Source organism: Anas acuta, chromosome 2 (assembly GCF_963932015.1).
Source record: "Anas acuta chromosome 2, bAnaAcu1.1, whole genome shotgun sequence".
In the NCBI taxonomy this organism is placed as follows: domain Eukaryota; kingdom Metazoa; phylum Chordata; class Aves; order Anseriformes; family Anatidae; genus Anas; species Anas acuta.
Genome location: NC_088980.1, coordinates 100,177,525 through 100,199,779, shown reverse-complemented (window position 1 = coordinate 100,199,779; position 22,255 = coordinate 100,177,525). Strand labels below are relative to the sequence as shown.

The window sequence follows — 22,255 nt, the reverse complement described above, 5'->3', positions numbered from 1 at the left end:
CACGTCCACTGAAACATGGGACTAATAAATATTTCAGAACTTAATATTTTCATTCATCTTACACGTACTACAATGACTGAAACTTGAGAAAGCGTAATAGATTTCAGGAGAGAGCAGTCCAGTTTTAACAGTGGGCTAAGAAATGCACCCAGAGGACAAATTTCCCTGCCTCCAATTGCAAAACTTCAACATTCAATAATATTATTCATTATCTGTAATGAAGATCTCTTTGAACTTTCTGCTGCAATGCTTCTGGCTAATTAAATGCAGTATATTTGTGCAGAAGCTTAAGGGAGCAGAAAGTACACGTTTTTGTCCTAGTACCTGTTCATACTAATAGTCTTTGCACAGAAAAGACCTACTAGTCAACAAAGCCTTAGCCCACAGATGCTTCACACATGAGGGTGGAAGGTGGATAGAGAGGAAGCCGATTTAAAGCATTACCTCAACACTGACCTTAGCACAACAGACAGGTGAGAAGAGTTGTTGCAGAGGAAAAAAAACGCTTGCTGCTGCCGTGGTCTTCTCTGAGTTTAAAAAGGTATATTTCACCTTCAGAGAGGAGACTTTTTATTTAGAGAATAGTCCAGCAAACTCAGTTCAGCACTTCATGTGTGTTTATGACAAAGCATATTACATTAAAAAATGTGAAAATTTCACATTATTCCCATTGTCTTGCAGATTCTAAAATGAAATAACTATCATGGTGTCTACCAATATTCAGATTACTATCAATAAGAGTAAAGTAACATCCAAGGTCACTGTTAAATACAGCGCAAAAGTGTTTGCCTAATGGCAGTTATTTCAGACTTGCAATTTGAAGTGACTAGAATTTAATTAATAACAGCTGGTGATATATAAGGAGAAATGAACATGTAGTCATACTACCTTAGATAAATTGGCTCTTTGGGAGTTATTTAGCAGTCAAATTTAACTTAATTAGTACTGTGAGTTGATCTGATAATGAATATGCTGCAGAGTAAGAAGGGAGGGGGTGGGTGTTTTTTTAGAGCCTCTATTTCAGATGAAAAAAAAGGCAATTCAGTAGATGGATACTGGGTTTATCATCCTCCATCTATGAAAATCCTTCATGTACAGACCCAAAAAGATTAAAACAGTGAATAACAGTGTTAAAGGAACACACACTGCACAAAATATCTTAAAAATGAGGTGAACTAGTTTCTCTTTATATACCTTTTCTTCTATTTGGTCTTCCTTGCACTCTTTCAGTTCTTGATTGCACTACTATGATGAAAGTAGCAATTTGGTTGTCTAATTAATCTTATACATAGGAACAAGTTGGTGGTTGGCTTTTCCCAGTGGTAGCACATCACCAGTAGTATTATTTCAAATTTTACAGTATAGTGCTGCAGGTCTGGCAGAGCTGCCATGTGATCTGCAGCTGCTGTGTAGGTTGTGCAATGGGCCCTTGTTAGCTGAAACAGTCATGTCCTTTCATTGCTGTGCACTGCCTTTCCTCTTTTCCTGACATGACATTGGGTTTGTGGCAAGCCCTACTGCACAATATGAAAAAGAAAAGGGGAGGGAGGAGGGAGGAGGGAGGAGGGAGGGGGGGGGGGGGGGAGGGAATTGTTTTCACACAGAAAATCACAAAGTTTTTAAAGCCATCAGGTTAAATTCTAGTCTTCCTGTGTTATAATAATTTCACTTAGAGAAGAAAAAACAGTATCTACCCTCATAAGTCATTATTATCAGGCATGTGATTTAGCATTGTTTCACAAAATAATTAAAAACTGAAGTAAGTAAAGAGAATGTCTTTTTATACCACAAATGTTAATTATATTTTTTTGGTATTGTTTAAAATTTTCCATTCGGGCATTTAGCTTTGTTTAGGATGATAAAGGATTGCAGATCAAATATTCAGCTAGCTGAAATGTAGTTTTGTGCACCTTGCTGTAGAGAATGCAGATAGTACAAATTTTGATCATGGTCATGATCATATTATTAAACAAACAAGGCCAAATAAAATTTTGGTATGGAAACCTACATTAGCTTTTTGTATTGCAGTTATGGAAATCCCTTAGGAAACTATTTTCAGAAAATCTAATTACAGTTTGGCCTTTCTCCAAGAAATTCAAAATTAAGAATTGCTTTCAATCACCTCTGTTGTGTTTGAGTCTGGTTTGTTTCTTATTTGGACTTTGTTTTTGCATACACAAAGGAATGAATACCTACCCACTTAAGCAATCGTAATAATTTCTATGAGGGTACTCATGTGAGTGTGTTTGTGTAAGAATTATACCAGTAACACCTTACATGTTATCCTATTAAAGAGAGCAGTAATGCTTTTTTCCAACACAAATTGCTTATCACAATTGCTTATCAAATTCTGTAGTAAGCACATAACAAAGTGATTAAATAACACTAAGATTCCTGCTAAGAGTCTACATTTTTCAACTCAGTTAGGAACTTGGAGAAATAAAACTATAATCTTCAGTGAGACAGGTCTTAGGCCAAAAGCATCATTAAAGCTTGTAAGTATATATGAAAAATAAAAACATAATGAATTAAAAAGTAGCCTCTCTGAAGTCATAGAAATTTTGCTATTGATGAAACTGGTTTTTGTATTTCACACTAAAAACGTGGGAAACTAAACTTTTGCAAATCAAAACAGAATGAACCTCTGGTTCCTCTTTAATGCAAACCTCCTCAAAAATCAGGCCTGCATTGCTCAGTGTCTTTGGCCTTGTTAGGAGTTCTCCTCTCTTTTTTGGAATATATTTTAAATAAAATAGCATGTAGGGTTAACCCATTCAGGTAAAAGGTTTTGTATTTAAAAGGAAAGACAGTCAGACACAAGATTTCTTCCAGATACAAAAGTTTGCAGCCTTTCCAAAGTAGCCTTTTCATATGCCATTTAGAATAATTAGATACTGTTTGAGTTGCTAAATATTTAGAAGGATTTGAATCATCCTGTTCAGCCTTCTTTAGGCTAATCCTGCAGGAATTTCCTATGTGGGCTTCTGCAATTTTCTACAAATTAGAGTATGTAAAATGAATTGAAGGACATTCATCATTTTGCCATTTCCATTGTTTGTTCATGTGCCCAGGAAAAGAGCACAGAATTCATTTCCCCATCTAATTTGATGCCAGAATAATGTGGATAATATAAAATGTTAGAATATATCTGTTATTTAAACCTGATTGTTCAGTAATGTTTCACTAAGTGTCTACCAGCAGCTTTGCTGCTGACGTGCTTTATATCCTGCCATCTTCCCATTTCCTTTTCTGAATCTCATCAGGACACATTAGCAAATGAAGCCTATAAAACTTGAAATATGAATAAAGGACACCTGAAACAAGATACTGAGTAGAGAATGTGTGAGAGCTACATTATTTAAAATGACTATATTACGTGGCTTCTTAAGTCTTACGCTGAAGATTAAAACTTTTTCTTCTGAGCTTTGAAGTTCTGTGCAAAATAGTGCATCACTAAGCTGACTTTAAAATGTCATATTGGAAATGGGAAATGTCCTACTCAGAAACTAGTAAAGAAGGACCTCATTTTGTTTTACAATGATTGCTATCGCTAAGTAAGTGCATTACTGACCTGCTGTAGAGAGTATCTTGACACACTCCTTTTCACTCTGGTAAATAGCTTAAGAGGTTCTTATGGTTACAAGACATAAAAAACAGGTGGAATGCCAAAAATGATTAATAAAGTATATTCCGTTGTCAAATTCAGAAGTTCTGGTTTACTTTAAGGCCTTTGTTGTAATGCACTTTCTCTCAGTATATGGTCCTCCAGTGAGATCGCTCATCAGCAAAGTTATTTTGTGTTAGACCAGAAAGCTCAGGAGTCACTGTAGTGTGAGGTTACAACTGAAAGCTTAAACAGTTTATGGAAAGTAGTTAAATCTAACAATTGCCTTTTCTACTTAAGGAAAAAAAATGTTTTTAGTACCAACTACAGAAATTTTTAGTTATAAATCTCTTTTTATGTCTTAGGTTAATGATTTCATTAATAACACTAGCTTCTCACTCAGTATGAGCAGTAAATTAAGTTTTGGTCTTAGCTTAATTTAACCAAACCCAGGAATTTTTAGTGTGAATTAGCTCAAGAAAACAGGTATACTCCTGACTGAAGCTGGACTGCTGCAGTCATTTTATCTCTCTGTTCTGTGATAAAATTCCAGGACCTTCATTGTGTCATGAGACCTGTAGCTCAGAAAAAGAACATGTGCTGTGGGAGAATAGATGTAACCAGCTCCATGGATGCTAATTGTCAGCTGGCATTGGATTGTCTGAACAAGAAAGGTTAACCATGTTATTTTGAAGAGAAAATTGAATTATTTGGCAAAGGTCAACTTTGTGAAAACTGCTTTTTTTCTATTAAACCTTTTCACCAATAAATCCAGACTTTTCTAGCTAAAACTATTTTGTGTTAAATATGTAATTACACTTACTATCAATAAGATTGTCGGTAGGCTTAATATCTCATTTTTGTAATTTCAAACAAATTGAAAATATTTCTATGCTGAAAAACCCTATTTTCTAGTCTAACTATTACTCAAAATCATGAATGCATTAAGCCCCCTTTAAAAAAAAAAAAAAAAAAGACAACCATGCCCTGCATACTTAAGAAAAAAATACCTGAGCAAAAAAGATGTATTTTCTTTAGTTCCTATTTGCAGGAATTGTTTGCACTTCTTTTTCTTTCAGTAATTATTTCAAATAATGTGAAATGATTATAATTGACACCTCTACAGAACATGTTCACAAGAATTGCTATAATCTAAAAACAGTGTGGGTTTTGAAAATAGGCTGTATAATTGGATGAGTGTGGGAACATTAATAATATCAGCTTTGCCTACAGTAATGAGAATAGGATTCACAAGGATATCAAATACCATTGATTGTGTTCTACTTTAAATAGAAAAAGATATAATACCCCCTTCACAACCCAATGTTTATGAGTTCAAATGACATCATATAAATATCTATTTATCTGTTTGTCTAAAGTGACATAACATTGACCTGCCTGTTAATTGTTTGTTGTGAAGTTTGCAATATATTTGCTATAGAAAGAGCATTGCAAGATCTCAAATATATTAATATAACGTTTCAGTGAGATTGTCCATCTTATGTATCCCACCTTATTAATCTGCAACAATATTATGGTGACAGTATTTGTAGCACACAACACAGAGTCTGATATTAGTGAAGACTATTTATTTCATGGTAAGAATTTTCAATTTAAGCATAATGGACACTCTACCCACTATGTTCAGTTTAATCGAGCCGTAAGAATATGTTCTTTATAACTCCATAGTGAATTTTAGCTGTGCAGAACTGATTAAAAAAATCACAGCATTATTCAGTACAGGAAAAAAGACATGTTCAAAAAAATATCTTAGAACGTCTATTTGTTAAAAAAAAAAAAAAAAAAGCCTTTTCATCTTGGTGAATACTTATATCCTGCCAACCTTTTATTAGATCAGAATGATATGTTGTAAGACACTATGATAATTTTCACAGAAGTAAGAACTGTGAATAATAGGAATTTCCTCCCAATGCAGAGTTAAAAAGATTTCACTCAAGTGAAAGCTTTTCATCCTTTCCAAAGCTGGTCTGCCAACTCCTTGTATCTCCACGTTTGAATACGAGAAGTAAGTTTGCAGTTTAGCTGCTGGATACTTGTTTATCCTTCCAAATTCTATCAAAATGTCTATTGAGAGGGTATTTTATAGCTCTGACTTCAAGAGCACACAAAATATTCTTACGTTAAACAGAGAAAAATGCACAACCAAACTGGGATAGATTGAAAAGTGACAGGACTTGGTATAAATGAGAAGAAGGGTGGAGTTATCTGCGTGGTGATTTGTCATTTACATTACAAATATCAAAGGCACTGTCCTTCCCTACCTGTGATCAGATATGTCCACATGCATATTCAGCATGAAGTAGCAGAGCACTGTATGATAAAGCCATACCTATACTAACAACAGACCAGAGAAGTAAAGTCATGAGTGGTACATGTTTTGCTGTTCAGCAGCAAATGCCTCAATTGGAAAGCGAGGGTGAAATGAAAATATCTTTACTACTACTATTAGTGACTTCATATTAATGTTGTTGCTGCTAAGCCAAGTTCACATGCAATGGGACTGTACATTAGTTTTCTCTGAACTGCTAGTGTGTGCAACATAACAGAACGTGAACAGCAGAGTTCCTAGCAGAGTCCCATCAACCCAATGCCTCAGCCCAGCCCAAGTGGAGAAAATCCAGGTCTGGTACCTGCTTCTCCAGTCTTCTCCAGGCAGCAGCCTGGATGGGGGAGGCATGGCTTGACCCCTGAGCTGGCAGAGCTGAGGACGCATCTTCTCTTTGCCTCTTGTCTGTCTTTCAGTTTCATCCCCATTCAGGATAACAAAAAGGTTCTTCCCTAACCCTCAGTCTTGATAGACAATACTTGGTAGGAGCTACTGCTGCCAGTAATCCTTTTTGCTCTACAAACTCAGCTGATCCCTGTATAGCCACCTCGGACTGTTTCCATGTGTCCTTGATATAAGCTGACCTAAACAGACAGGCACAACTTACTTATAGTCAGTATTATCATGCATTCACAGTAAAACATTTACTTTCTTACCAGAACACTTAGCTGAGAATTAGGTATCTGTGAAAAGTACAATGGTCTGACAATAGTATTAATGTGGGAGGTTGGTTTTTTTTTTTTTGGAACCAAATATTATTAAGAGGATTTTGATCAGCTGTTTGTTTTCAGTTTCCAAGAAGAATGTTCATCCCTTGTTTTCAGTGTTGCTCATTCTTCCCACTTTTTACTAATTAAGCAGGACAGATTTATTCTCTTCTGTACTGTGTCTGTAAAAAAAAATAAAAATAACAATAAAAAAATCTTATTATGGTGTCTTTTCATTGAAGCTAATGAAAACTGCATCAAGCAAGTTTTCATTTTCACCTCATTTTGTTACCTTTCCATACATGTGTATAAATAGATAACAATAACAAAATGTTTTCTTCTTAAATATCTGTTGCTAACATGCCGAAGTAGAACTTCTGTGCTCATATACTGTCCTATATTTTTGCTAAAATAAGAACAATTCTTGCTTTTAAATACGGTTTCTGTATGTTGTCTATATGATATCTAATAGGGAGTTGTCATATTTCCTGGTTTCTTGGTCATTAATTGATGGCATGAGATCAGGAATGCAGGTACCCGAATATGCTTTATGTCTCTGCTCCACATGTGCAGATCCCAGGTTTCAGAAATATTGTCAAGCAATGCTCTTGCTGAAAATAGGGTTCAGAGCTTACATAAATGTTGAAGCTTAAACATAAATTTGAAAAAGCCTATTTTCATTGTAATTTTTATAAATCTATTTGATTGAATGATTGTTGACAGACTGGTCATTTGATTTTATCCATTATTATTGTAAGATTTTTCCAGGGTGTCTCAGCAGTTTTGCAGAGCTTTGTGAGATGACAGTCTATCATTACTAAACATTTGATGTTACAAGCATTTTATGATGGAAAAGATAACCTGTTATGGGTTAGGAAATGGAAGTATATTATATTTGGTCTTGTCAACTGTCTCATTATTCCCCATTCATCAGAGCAGGTATTTAATTCTGAGAAATAGCTCAGCCGTTTTTTATCCCTTCCATGCCTCTTATAGAAACACTTTCCTCTGATCAAGTATGTGCATTTTGGTGTAAGTGTCAATCTGTTGTAGTGCTTTTCGATGAATCTGTTTCTGAACAGTCTTGTTTTTCTCCTTAACTGTTGCCATATATTAATTAAGGCAGCTTGTTTTTAACAAGTAACTGCAGGGGGGCAGGGATGGCAAGTATTGAGCATTATCTGTACCAGTGTGTGATTTTTTCAGTCATAATATATGCACCAATAACCTATTTTGACTCTGTAGTGCAGCTGGAAGAAGGTCTCTTCTCAGTGTTGGTGACCGCAGTACTTTAAGACCATTGATCTTCTATTCATCTTGTATAAGAATTAGGATTTTTTTTTTTCTTGAGCTTCTTTATCATTCTGTATGATTTCTTGATTTGCTTACCAGCATTTATTCTCATGGATTGGGCCAGCACAAGGTGTCTTAGGACAGAAGAAATATAAAGAAAGGCTTACGGTGACTCTTCATATACTCTTATTACCTTAGCCGTACTTCAAATCTTGTATTGAACTGTGGGAACAAGCGATAAATTTTTCAGTGGTGTTTATTATATAATAAAATACCAAAGAGGGAGACAATTTAAGCTGTTATCTTCAAGGTGTGACTGTTTATTTGTTGTTGGTGGTGGTGGTGGTAGTTTTTTTGCTTATGCTGCAGTAAATCAGGAACATTATCAGGGACATGAATGATATTATGCATAGCTACTATGAAAAAGGAAAATGTACAGAAATTTTAAATGGTATCATTGATATGAATATAAGATGCTTACTCATTTTCCTTGTCTAAATATTCAAAACCATGCAAGATGCAAGAGAAAACCTTCATAACTAGACAAAAAAGAGAGTTTACTGTTAAGGCATTTGTCCTGAGCTGCTGCAAGTTATCCTTGTTCTTCAAAAAATAAATAAATAATAAATAAATAAATAAATCTGCTCACCTACAGAAGACAAAACCCTTCCCTATAACTTATGTCCGAAGTTCACTGTGGCATAAACACTGTTGAGCATTTCTTGACCTGTACGATTATGTAGGGCCTTTTTGACTGAGGGTCATCTTTATTCTGATAGCCATGGACCTCTGCTAGATTTTTATAAAGAAATGTAGATTGATTGTAGATTGATCACCGTCTCCCACAGCATTCTCCTCAAGAAACTGGCTGCTCTTGGCTTGGACTGGCGCACGCTTCGTTGGGTTAGAAACTGGCTGGATAGCCGGGCCCAAAGAGTTGTGGTGAATGGAGCCAAGTCCAGTTGGAGGCCAGTCACTAGTGGCGTCCCCCAGGGCTCGGTGCTGGGGCCGGTCCTCTTTAACATCTTCATCAATGATCTGGATGACGGCATTGAGTGCACCCTCAGTAAGTTTGCAGATGACACCAAGCTAGGTGCGTGTGTCGATCTGCTCGAGGGTAGGAAGGCTCTGCAGGAGGATCTGGATAGGCTGCACCGATGGGCTGAGGTCAACTGTATGAAGTTCAACAAGGCCAAGTGCCGGGTCCTGCACCTGGGGCGCAATAACCCCAAGCAGAACTACAGGCTGGGAGAGGAATGGTTGGAGAGCTGCCAGGCAGAGAAGGACCTGGGAGTGATGGTGGACAGTCGGCTGAATATGAGCCAGCAGTGTGCTCTGGTGGCCAAGAAGGCCAACGGCATCCTGGCTTGTATCAGAAACACTGTGACCAGCAGGGCTAGGGAGGTGATCGTCCCCCTGTACTCGGCTCTGGTGAGGCCGCACCTCGAGTACTGTGTTCAGTTTTGGGCCCCTCGCTACAAGAAGGACATCGAGGTGCTTGAGCGGGTCCAAAGAAGGGCGACGAAGCTGGTGAGGGGCCTGGAGAGCAAGTCCTACGAGGAGCGGCTGAAGGAGCTGGGCTTGTTCAGCCTGGAGAAGAGGAGGCTCAGGGGTGACCTTATTGCTCTGTATAAGTACATTAAAGGAGGCTGTAGCGAGGTGGGGGTTGGCCTGTTCTCCCATGTGCCTGGTGACAGGACGAGGGGGAATGGGCTAAAGTTACGCCAGGGGAGTTTTAGGTTAGATGTTAGGAAGAATTTCTTTACTGAAAGGGTTGTGAGGCATTGGAACGGGCTGCCCAGGGAGGTGGTGGAGTCACCATCCCTGGAAGTCTTCAAAAGACGTTTAGATGTAGAGCTTAGGGATATGGTTTAGTGGGGACTGTTAGTTTTAGGTCAGAGGTTGGACTCGATGATCTTGAGGTCTCTTCCAACCTAGAAAATTCTGTGATTCTGTGATTCTGTGATTTTCTGTGATAAAATACCTGTATGTTTGCTGTGGACTTGGAAGTCATCTGTATGAAGGAGATTCTCTTTTTAAATTTAGTTACATTGCAAATGTGATCAGACAAAAAAGTAAACTGAGAAAGTCAATGCAACTGTGGAAATGGTTCAGTAAAGCCTTCTTATTACCATCATATAGTATGAAATTGTCCCAACACATATATTGTTGCAGCATAGGTTAATACCTAGAGAAAGAGTCTACACCATTACTCTTGTCATTAAAGCAATATTTGACCTCAACAGTAGGAGGATGCCATTATTTCACTGAAAACAGCTTTTAGCCAGATTCTGTGAGTAGTGGCCTGATACTTGCAAATGTTTTTTTAATCCAGAAGTGACATGAGAGAATTAGTTTTGAACTCTGTCTTTGCTGACCTCAGAGGAATAAATTACCTTCTCCTTAGAGGTAGTATGACAGACTGACACTTTACACAGTGTTAACAGTTTTTACCAGCCTAGGGAATAATCATTCAAATCTAACAATTATTGTGGCACCTCTCATATGGCAGCCAATCACTGTTCTTAAACTGTAGTACTAGGGTGTATATACAATTTTAGTAGACACTGTTTGAAATTGGCTGTTTCTTGAAGTGGACACTGAAGCTATAAACCTGTCAAGAATTTTTCCTAAGAGAAAATTGTTCAGAATTAGTTTACAGCATTTTATTGGAAATTTATATTATCCCTTACCCAAACACATTTATAAGAAACATTTTTTTTTTTCAGATAACTGCAGTGTGGTGTGTTTTTTGTTGTTGTTGTTTGTTTGTTTGTTTGTTTTTATCTCAAGTTTTAATAACAGAATCCAAATGCAAAACCCATGACTATGAATTTATCAGTCATTCTACAAATATCTCATGCAAATATGTTAACAGGATTTTTAAACCTACACAGTGAAGAAGCAAACAAAAAAAAAAGTATTATGCAGACCAAAATGAAATACATGAATGCAGCTAAGACTCACATACTAAGACAAACCTTATTATAGCACATGTTAAGGTGAACCTTGTTATAAAATAATCATTTCAGCATGAAGAGTTTCATCTGTTAGTTTTGGAAGCAGTGTTGTGAATGCAATGTGAAATTTCTTCTAAACTGTAAAAATATATCAGGATATGCCATATCCCAAATATGTATATGTTTGTGTATTATGTATTTGGTTCTTAATAGCTGCAACCTTGAACCCAACTCACATTCAGGTGTTGATTCATCACAGAAATGTTTGTTAGATAAAAAGTAAAATTTAGTGAAGATTGGAATTTAACAGAAAGCCAACTTATCCATATTTTTACTTATTTTTACAGGATTTCACAGACATAAAATACATTGCATACAGTATATTGTAGATCTTCTTACACCTTTTTAAGTTGCATCTATCTTTTACAAGTAGCCACTTATACATTATGTTCCTCTTAAAATCTTTTCTTGCTTCTTTTCTACGTAACTTTGTTTTCATTTCTCATACATCATAAGTGTATTTATTCCTTATTACTCAAATGTCTATGAAATACAAGTAGTTGGTGACAATTGGGTCCAGTGTTCATTGGTTATATGACTAAACCAAAGGAGTGTGAGATACCAATCTGTTATGAGTCAGTTTATCTCTGATGAAAAGACCTCCTAGTTTGTTTGCTAAAGAGATTTCTATTCTTATTCTACATATCAGAAACATGTTTATTTCACCATAGTTAATTGTCCTTTATATGTTACTATTGTGTACCTGTACTATTTGCTATCATAAATGCAGTTGTTAATAGCTTTTAATTGTTATATTATATATATACCATTTTAATATGCTAAAACTTTTTTTCATTTGGAACATATATATATATATATATATATATATATATGCATTGCCATTACGGCTGTGTGCGAAATGATATCCCTGGTAAGTATTTTCTCTGTACTAAATCTAGTGTCTCTGGAAAGTGTAATAGAAGTGCCACATTTAGTGCCACATGATAGCTGGAAGTGTCTTTCCTAATGACAGCCACTTCAGGAAAAAAGAGAAAAGGAAGCACTTTGCTGTTCTGGATAGTGATGATGAAAGAATTATGGTTATTGCAATATTGCACCATTAGACTGAAATGCAGATGCCTTTGACAAGAGTTTTCTCTAAGTTAATAAGCAGTACAGGGCTTTCATATTTGCTATGACCATCAGTATACTGAAGAATAAACTGAAGGAGAAAGTCTAGCTACAGGTACACATTGAATTGTATTGCTGAGTATTGTCATGTTGAAAGACTTCATAACTTCAAGTGCTAATCTAATGAAAGCTATTTGCAGTTGTATTGTTTGCTTGCTCAGTTTTAATGGCAGAATCTGTGCATAGATATTGATATATAATGTAGATATATAAATTATTATAAGTGGTAGCACTGTCTTGATTAATTTGTTCCCTTGTTTGCTCATGATCCTCTTGATGCATGGAATAGGAGTGTGATTTGACAAGACAATAAACCCAGCTTGAAAGTGCCTACTGTCTGATAAGAAATGCCATGGCTGTGTGATTTGGAATGACTCAAAATATTTTGATAGGTAGCATTGTTGAAGCAAACTTTATGCCAAACCAGATACCACTTGAACTTTATATCAAATCTGGTATTATCTCATCTTCTGTTGCTGATATCATGCCAATGTAAAGGCATATGGCTAACATAAACACTCCATTCTATGTTCTTACTTACTCACAGTAAATAAAATCATGTTCTGAGGCTTAATATAGATTCAGTCTCTGACTGAATGATACATCTGTGCCTTACTGATGTTAATAATAATTTTAGAACAATGACACAAATCTCCACTTTGTTTTTTTCTCCTGGCTGCTGCAGTAGTGGAATTCGGGACAGTGTTCAAAGATTAGATCACCAACAAGGATGCAAGAAATAACACACACATTTGAAGACATAATATACTCAGGCAGTGTTTCTGAACCAATCTAACATTTAAATTGCCCTAAATCAGTCAGTCTGCCTTTCTGATTTAGATGATTACTTCCTTAATATTGCAGATATATGTTTCTGGAAGGTGTAAGTCTCTAAATGGAAGTCAGCATTGATAGTGGTATGATTACAGCTGCTAACATAAGCTGAAGGTGTGACTCCCTCTGTTCACTGTAAGTATGTGAATCCTGGGAAAGTAAGTGCCTTAAATTCCCAAAAGCTATGAGTATAGTGTCATTATAGGAAGTATTTTAGATTTCGCAAAAAAACCCTCAATCCTCAAGTCCAGGTGTCAGGGCAAGGTTTCATGAAAACAATGTGAATAGTTCCGGATACCTATGCCTGTCCTTTCTATACGGACTATGGCCATGAAAATCTGGACATTTTGAAAATTAGGTTTCTTTATTTTTATTTTTTTTTAATACTTTGTTTCTGCAATAACATTTTCTTTGCCTCAGTCTAAGCTTTTAATAAATCGTTTTCTCAGCTCTCATAGCTTATGCAGTGAAGCTGCATTGTTGAGCTGGCACAGATAATACAATTTGTTCATCCTTCTGGTAGACACTTCCCATGGAAATTATTGGGTATAACCCGCTTATCTCTAAGACTATTTTTTTGTCACACTGAGAAATAGGGTGATTTGAAGAAATGTTATATATAATCACCATTGTAGTTTTAAGTATATGATTGGGATAAAGAATATTATTCATAAAACATTAACTAATGTGCAATTCTGAAATCAAATTAATTATGTCTTAATTTCTTATCATGACTCTGCAATAAATATTTTTCTTAACTGTTTTACAGTTACATTTTTTTTACTACTAATACTTGTTTCACTAATGTGAATTGTCAGTTTCATCATTTTACTGAAAAATCTGAGTTAATTCAAGAAGCCAGAAATAGCTGAGATACCTCAGGATGGGAAGGAAGGGGAGGTGGCAGTGGGAGGATGTTTTTGAGAATTTTCTTCTGTAAAGAGTTTTCAAGAAGTGAATAATCAGTATTATGCTGGGTCCCTCCCACCCAAGAAGCTATGTGCCAAAATTTAAGCTTCTTTTGAATAGCAGCTATATTTACATGGCTGGAGAGTTTGCTTGGATCTGTGGTTTAGCATCTGAGGAGAAAGAGGAAATGCATGAAACTCTTCTCTTTTGATTGCTAATTGCTTAGAAACTGTACATTGTATCTACTGCTCATCTTATAGTTACTAACAAGTACCTTTATGTTTTCATAAAACTGTCGCAGGGCTGCGGTAGTCTATCATTTATTTTACCTAGAAGAAGGAATGTGTTTAATATTGTGAGCCTTTGTAGTCCTATTGAAAATAGAAAGAGAAAAAGAAGGAGACGTTATATTTTGCAGTGACTCAAAAAAATGAAACATTTTGTTCTCTGCCCTGGAATGTTAATAAAAGCACTGTAGTGACAATAATATATAGCCTTTTCCAGGATGGAAGGAACAGAAACGTATGTTCTGCCTTCTGGCAAGAACAATGATTATGTGTTTTATCTGTCAAATCTATCTGTATATATAATGCTTCTAGAAGCATAGTATCTCTATACTGAAATTAAATTAACAATTCTACAAACCAAAGTCATGCTGAAAATAGAAAACATGTTCTGAATTATAACTGTAGTTTCTAGGAAAAGGAAGACAGAGATGTTCATCCACTATCTAAATATTAACTATTTTTTTGCATGTATGTATAAAGTAGATCTGTGACCAAAAAAGAAATAAGCTTTTTAAAGACACTCTTTAGTTCCATTTTAACAGAAGGTTTTGTTTATTAAAAATTGTAACTAAAATTCTTCCAGTAATTTAGAAGTTTAAATTCAAATCTTCCAAACTTTTTTTTGGCAGACATTATTTTGTTGATATTATGTTATGAGAGGGTAAGCACAAATAATACCATATTTTCAGTATTTTGAGAGGCACAATCAGTATAATCCAACACACTATCAACAGTTAGGAATAAAGATTCATTTCTGAAGTGTTTTATTTAGAGAAAGAAATACATAATACATTTATTTATTTAGAGAAAAACACACATTTATTTAGAGAAAAAAAAATACATATTCTATGGATATACTTCAGTCATTTGACTCAAATTTATTTATTTATTTTACAAATAAAATTAATTTAACAAATTATAGGAACGTTTACTCACAGCTAATTTTAACTTTGAAAACTATTCTTTCTTGTAACATAGATCTGCTCATAACCTTTTTTATCACACTGCATGCATAAACTAACTGAATTCTACATCTGTATTCAGCTAGGCTTATGCTGACATCACTGGTTTTAATTTGTTAAAATAAGATCACTTTTAGGAATGTCCTTTTACTTGATACTTTCACACTTTGATTACATTCCTGTTCTTTACCTAGTATTTATTTTAACAACAACAACAACCAAAACCAGTTTTGAACTACTTTTCAGAAGGATTTGTACAGTCTTTTGTTATTATACTTTCTAATGACAACATCTTTGTCATTTTCAGGATTTCATATAACATGCCTAGGATGTTAAATACTGACATCAGACAAGAGGAACTAACAGTGTTTGTGAGCAAATTACCTGTGAGCAAATTTGAGTAATTATTCTCAAAGGATTAGCTCACAGGTAGATTCCAGTGAACATGTGGATAATTGATCAGTTTTGTCTTAAATATTTCAATTATTTCCATTTCCAATTGATATTTTCTAGCAAAAAGAAGAAACTCATAGTAACTTCCAACATATATCCTATCATTTGAGACATGCAATATAATTATGTATTCCATTTTTTTTGTTTGTTTGTTTGTTTTTTTCTAGTATAAATATTATAGATGATAGAACTGTAATTCTGTTCACTGTCTTAGGAAAGGCCATAACTGTGCAACAGAATTCTAGCAAAGACAATAGAAAAAAAAAACTGTCAGAGCACATTCAGTTCTTATAAAACAAACAGAAAAATATCGTGATGAAATACATGTACTCATATGAAAGAGTGAATGAATGCAGTAACAGTTCATTTGAGTGAAAATTTTATCTTAACAATTAGCCTTTATTTCATGTCAAGTACTATTCTTTGTTTTTTCCTTTTGATATCCATATAAGAAAATGTGTTATTTTTCTTCATTGGCATTTCTATCATTCTGAAAAATAGTTTATAGTGATATGACATACTATACCCATAAATGTCATAAAATCATACCCTATCATCAACATCCATGTGGTTTTGGTCAAAAGTACAGAGTAGATATGATGAGGATAGTTGGTTTTATGACACACTCTTATTATTATAGAGCTCAGATGGCTGAAACAACTGCTTGGAACAGAAACACCTAGATTTTACCCAAAGGATGGGCACATTATCCACTTGCCATGAGGCCAAGTGAAATATGCTATTTCTCTAAAAAGAAGCAAATTGCCTTTCCATAGGTCAAGAGACATGCTAGGCTTTACTGTCATATGCATAATATGTAGCTATGGACTATAATTAGAGGGCTCCAGGAGCTACATTTATTTTCATTATTATTGTCATTATTACCATTATTACCATTATCGTCATTTTTACCATATATTGTCATTATTACCATTGAATGCCAAAAGGTACATGACACCAAAAGAAAATGTGATTCTTGTTCTATGAAGACTTCAGTTTTTCTGTAAATGGAGAAAGGCAAGTATTAGCTCAGGCTTTATTGTGGGTGGAAATTCCATATTTTTGTGACCTCTGCAAGAGGTTTTTGTATGCAAGCAGACATTTCTATGAATTTCAGATGTTAGAGTGAAAGGAGGGGACAATTGAAAATGCATGATCAATACATATATAACTTCTTAGTCTGAGTTTATCGTATTGCTTTTGCTAGATATGGGTTAGATTATTCTCATATTTAAAAGGGTTATATTTTTCTCAGAGAGCTTATTTTTCTTTTCATTTACTTAACTGATACCAGTCCACTACTAGAACTTCCCATTAAAGATGACTTTGTGATATAAATATTAGCTGTTTCCTTTGCTCTCAGTCTGTTAACTGCTAATGAGTAAGGGAGTATTCTGCTTAAATAATGCTTAACATCTAATCCATGAAAACAATGTATGAAACAGTTTCTGAAGCCTACAAATATGGTCCTTCTGGTAATCTGGAAACTTGGCAAAACTACTTGACTATAGATGAAATGCCATTTTGTGATCAGAAGGGACTGCAGATACAAGGCTGATAAAGTGCATCCATATCATTGTAAGAAAAAAAAAAAAAAGAAATGACATGAGTGTTTCTCCAGACAGAGCTTCATATCACTAGACATTAGGTCTTTAAAGGGAAAGCGGGAGGGACTAAACCAGTATTTTTTTTCTATTTTCCTTTTTTGTGCATGTGTAACTGCACAGACAAGTATTTACAAACCATACATTAAATCTATTGCACACCAATAGAAATACTATAGTGAATCAATTTCTATTTTGATTCAGTATTAATTATTATTAAATTAATGAGACTCATTTATAATTTTTTTTGGCTTGGTCTATCTAGGATGCTGCAAAATATTGTGCTCCTAATGGCATGCAAATCATTTTTCCATCTGCACAAGTGCTCAGCCCCTTCCCAATCAAAAGCAACAACTTTAAATGAATGATTTAGCACAAGGGAAGTGTATTTGATAAGAGAAATTGGAGTTATATTCACTGAAAAAAAGAAAAAAGAAAAAAAAAAAGGCACTGACAGAGAAGCAGCACTGCTAACTTTACTGTGATCACAAAATCACAAAATTCAATCCAGATGATTCATCTGACTAAAGCAGAGTACCTATTGCAATGGTTGCAATATGCTGTATGTATATTTGTGTATGCATTTTTCCTATTTAGAACTTTCCAATATGCATCTGTATACTTTTTTTTTTTTTTTCTAGAGAATTTTACCACACATTTTTACATGAATGCAGGAAATTCTTAGAGCAGGCTTATCATAGTTCTGCATGTAATCTGACAGTGGGAGAACTACTGTTTTTTTGTTAGCAAATTAAATCTACAGGGCTGGCTTCATTTTCCATAATTTTAATGTAATAGCAGGATGGGACATTTTTTTTCTAGTGAAATTTCTAAAAGTTTAAAATATTCCTTCTTCTACAGGTTGTGAAACTAGATCCAAGTGCTGGAGCATGTTTTGGTTTAAGTTTAGAAAAACAAAGCACAAGAATGATCATTTTAATTTCTTAGCATGATATTCATTCTTTTCATTGCTGTGGAGTTGACACGAGTTGTTAAAAAGGTGTTTGTTTCATTTCCACACTGCTACATTTGAGTACTTCATTTGTATGTTATTCTCAGTCAAAGTATATAGAAGGGGAAAACATGTATACTACCATTCATTACTTTCCATTACACAACTCATTCTAATTATTCTTCTTGCTTTTGAATGATACGGTAAAAAATAGCTACTACATGTATAATGCTCTCAGTTGGTATTTTTATGCAATATCTGATATCAAATAGCAAAACCCATTTTTAATAGTAGAAAATGGTGCCTCTACATTTCCTCCTTATTAAATACATCCTCAAACTTTTCAGCTTCTATATGGAAGGATACATGATGGATAAATCCAAGTATTTCCAGGGATAGAATGCAACCTAGAAACATAAACACAATTCAAAATATGAAATACTATACTATGCTATATGACAAAAAAAAAAAGAAAATTCTTCAGGATTAATCTTGTTTTTTGTTTGTTTAGTTGGTTATTTTTGTTTGTTTGGTATTTCTTTTCTAGGCCTAACTAAATACGGTGTGCTTTCGGAACTGAGGAATTAAGATCTACTGTTCAATACAGTACATAACTGGAAGACTTGAAAGTGTCCTTGACATAAGCCAGAGTTGGGACACAGAATCTGCTTTCTTTAAACTAAGTCTACAACAAGAAATTGTATTCTAATGCAATTTCTATTTAAGTTTAATGTACTATATTTAATGCCACCAAAAGTGGTGATTTGGGATGAAGAGAACACAGAACTAAAAGATGTCCAAGCCCTTTGTCTTTTATACTGCCATGCTATAGTGAGACATTGCCAGCATTGAGGCAATTACTAAATGAGTATTAGCAAATTCTTTTTGTATGATCAGCCTTTGAGTGTCTTCATGAGTTACCTAGTTAAGAAAATGGTAGCTTGGATCATAGGCATGAAAAGAGTGTCTCTTCTCTATTCTGGCAGAGATCACAAGGAAAGAATAATAGATTCACTGTGTTATTACATTTCTGTGTCAAGGGAATCTCCTTTAAACTGGATCCCTGAGCAGCTACCAGCTGTGACAATGTATGGCAACAGCAACGATTTAGCACAGATATGTAAAGCTTTTTCAAGCTGTACCTTTTTCTTACCAAGTTCTCATACTAATCCCAAATGGGTCGTCCTCCCTAGTCCATTCCCCATGGCAGGGTAGTATGAGTCCAGCTGATACTATTGTTATAAAAGCAAACTTCTGCACCTGCATTAGCAATCTGAACATGTAGTATCTGAGTGAATAAAAGGTGCTTTCTTCCATTCAGCAGATTGTGTGAAATAAAGGTAGTTTTTCCCCTCAGTTTCTAAAGTGAAGATTCCCACAAAAGACATTAATCTGATAAATATCTGCAACAGTTTTAAGTGCTGGAAGTCAGTGCAAGTAAATTAAAAGTAGTGCTATATTCTCAAAGGAGAGTTTGAAATCTCAGTTCTGGGACTGAATGATTATTTTTAAAGCTCTTCCTGCAAGAGAGAGATCTTTTAAAAATCCTTTTTTTTTTTTTTTTTGTATCCTTTATTAAAAATTCTATGAACTTTTTCCAGCTCACAGAGTGAAAAGTGCAGGAAAATTAAAGCATTCACATGTGAGAAAAAAAATGTTTGATGACATCTATACTTCTCTTTGTAATGCATTATTTATTCCCTTGCATACCTATGGCTTGTACAATATATATGGAAAGGAGTGCAAAGTTCTGTCCCTAAATCTTATATTATGCTCTGGCTATAGCATAAGCAGTATTTAACACAATAATATATGCACACCTACTTCTATATGCAATACAACTTTTATTACTGCTTTGTTAAGAGTCTGAGTTAAGAGTCTGTGAGTTAAGGGTCTGTGGCCTGCATCTCCTGCATCAAATAACATTGACAAGGTCACCAAGGCCTGCCTATATGGCTGATCAGTCAAAGAAAATTATCAACAACTTTTCATGTGTATCTGGCAACGTCTTCAGGGTTGTCTGTACATTTATCTGCTTTTAAAATAAATAATTAAAACAAAACATTTTAAAGACATTATAAATATCTGTTGAGTTTCAAAACAGTATTGACACTTTGCTTAAACAATGAACTTTTAAAGAAATAAGTTTTCAGATATTTCCAAAGTGAAAACATTCTTCACTTCAGGACTTGGCCAAGTATATTTAATAATGATCAGAAACATGTACATCATCTCATTTTTCATAGAATATTCAAACCATAGAGTGGTTTGAGATGGAAGGGACTTTAAAGATCATCTCATTCCAACCCCCCTACCATAGACAGGGTCACCTTGCACTAGACGGGGTTGCTCAAAGCTCAATCTTACCTGGCTTTGAACACTTCCCTGGATGGGCCATCCACAGCTTCTCTGGGCAACCTGTTCCAGTGCCTCACCACCTCCTGAATGAACAATTTCTTCACCATATCTAATCTAAATCTACCCTCCTTTAGTTTAAAGCCATTGTTGCTTGTCCTATCACTACACTCCCTGACAGAGTCCCTCTCCAACTTTCATGTAGGCCCGCTGTGTGTACTGGAAGGCCACCATAAGGTCTCCCTGGAACCTTCTCTTATACTCCATCAGCCTCTTCATAGGAGAGGTTCTTCATCCCTTGATCATCTTCATGGCCCTGCTCTGGACTTGTTCTAATACTTCCATGTTCTGGGGACCCCAGGGCTGAAGGCAATGAAACAGCTGAAGTCTCATGAGAGCAGAGTAGAGGGGGAGAATCACCTCCCTCAACCTGCTGACCATACTTCTTTTGATGCAGGTCAGGATACAGCTGGCTTTCTGAGCTGCAACATTGCTGGCTCATGTCAAGCTTCTCATCAACCAACATCCCCAGGTCCCTCTCATCAGAGCTGCTCTCAATCCATTCTCTGCATGGCCTGTATTTGTGCTTAGCGTTACCCTAGCCGAGATGCAGGACCTTGCCCTTGGCCTTGTTGAACTTCATGAGGTTTACACATGGGCTGTGATGAAATTTCAGAGTCATACTAGAAATGAAATATTTTGCAAGACTGAGGAAATTAATCAGAATGGCATGATATAAAAGAAAAGGTTATTGAAATTTTTAGCTATTTCGCAGGGAAACATAGCAATGTCTCTTCACTTTTTGATAAACAAAGGTTACTTTTTATCACACATAAGCTTTGGGGCTTGCTTTCTTTTCCCCAATATTTTACTTTCTTTGACTGTGGATCCCATGGCACTAGGTGAATGGAATAGAAAGAGGTGAACTCCCATGTAAGCCTAAATGTGTCACCAAATTTAAACTGTTCTGATTTGGGTGCATTCCTTTATGGAGATTTAAAATTTGTTCTTTCCTACACCACATATTTCCAAATTTCTAGTTCGTCTGTGATCCTTAGATTCACAGCAATGAGCACTGAACAGGAGAGTGAGTGGCTATGTCGACAGCCCATGCTGAGATTCAAATGGCAAGTCACTACCCTTTCTCCTTCCTTCCTTCTGTCAGTACTATGGTTATATCCATACAGATCAAATCTTGCAGATAGGCGTCTGTACTTCAGGCTTAGAAAATATATATTCAGCCACTGAGTGAAGTGGCTGAATAGTGGCAGAGGTTTTTCATTAATCCTCTGTTACATTGCACTCTTCCAGAAGCTCTAACAGAAATAGTGGGTTCCACAAAGCATCATCTAAAAAAACTATACAACTGTGCATGTACACAGCCACATATATTTCTGCAGAAGGAAATAAATTACCCCTATGAATGATGCATTAGATCTGCATTTGGAAATGAGATTTCGGGACTAGATTTTGTGAACTTGTTTTTCTTTTGATTACTCATATGCGTTATGAGATATGTTCATTGGTCTTTGTCAACCACTGTTAAATAGTTCTGAACTGACAGGATACCTAGTGAATCTACACTTACCATTTATACTTTCTTCTTTCTTACTCTTTCTTCTGGACAAAATTTCAGGTGTAGGTGTTCTTACTGGAACAGGGGAGATTGTTTTAAACTGCAGGAATTTTATTGCTACAAAATTCCAGCAACTTCTTCAATGCTGTAAAAGATTTTCACCTATTATAGTTCTGCAGCTGAATGTATCACAGCTCAAAGCCAGGTGGCATATGTCTTGT

The 22,255-nt window shown here is 35.3% G+C and overlaps 1 protein-coding gene across 2 annotated transcripts in view; it reads left to right on the top strand.

Annotated features, from left to right (window-relative positions):
- The window catches only part of DOK6 (docking protein 6), a 252,646-nt gene that overhangs the window by 198,505 nt on the left and 31,886 nt on the right, over positions 1-22,255 (top strand). Inside the window, exon 8 of one of the 2 annotated variants that reach the window (XM_068671384.1) lies at positions 4,158-4,584. The exons of the other annotated variant lie outside the window; for it this stretch is intronic. Within the exon in view, the coding sequence (XP_068527485.1) occupies positions 4,158-4,243 (86 nt within the window). The 3' untranslated portion in view covers positions 4,244-4,584. Of the gene's footprint in view, positions 1-4,157; positions 4,585-22,255 lie in introns of those variants that run through there. 2 annotated transcript variants of the gene reach the window in all.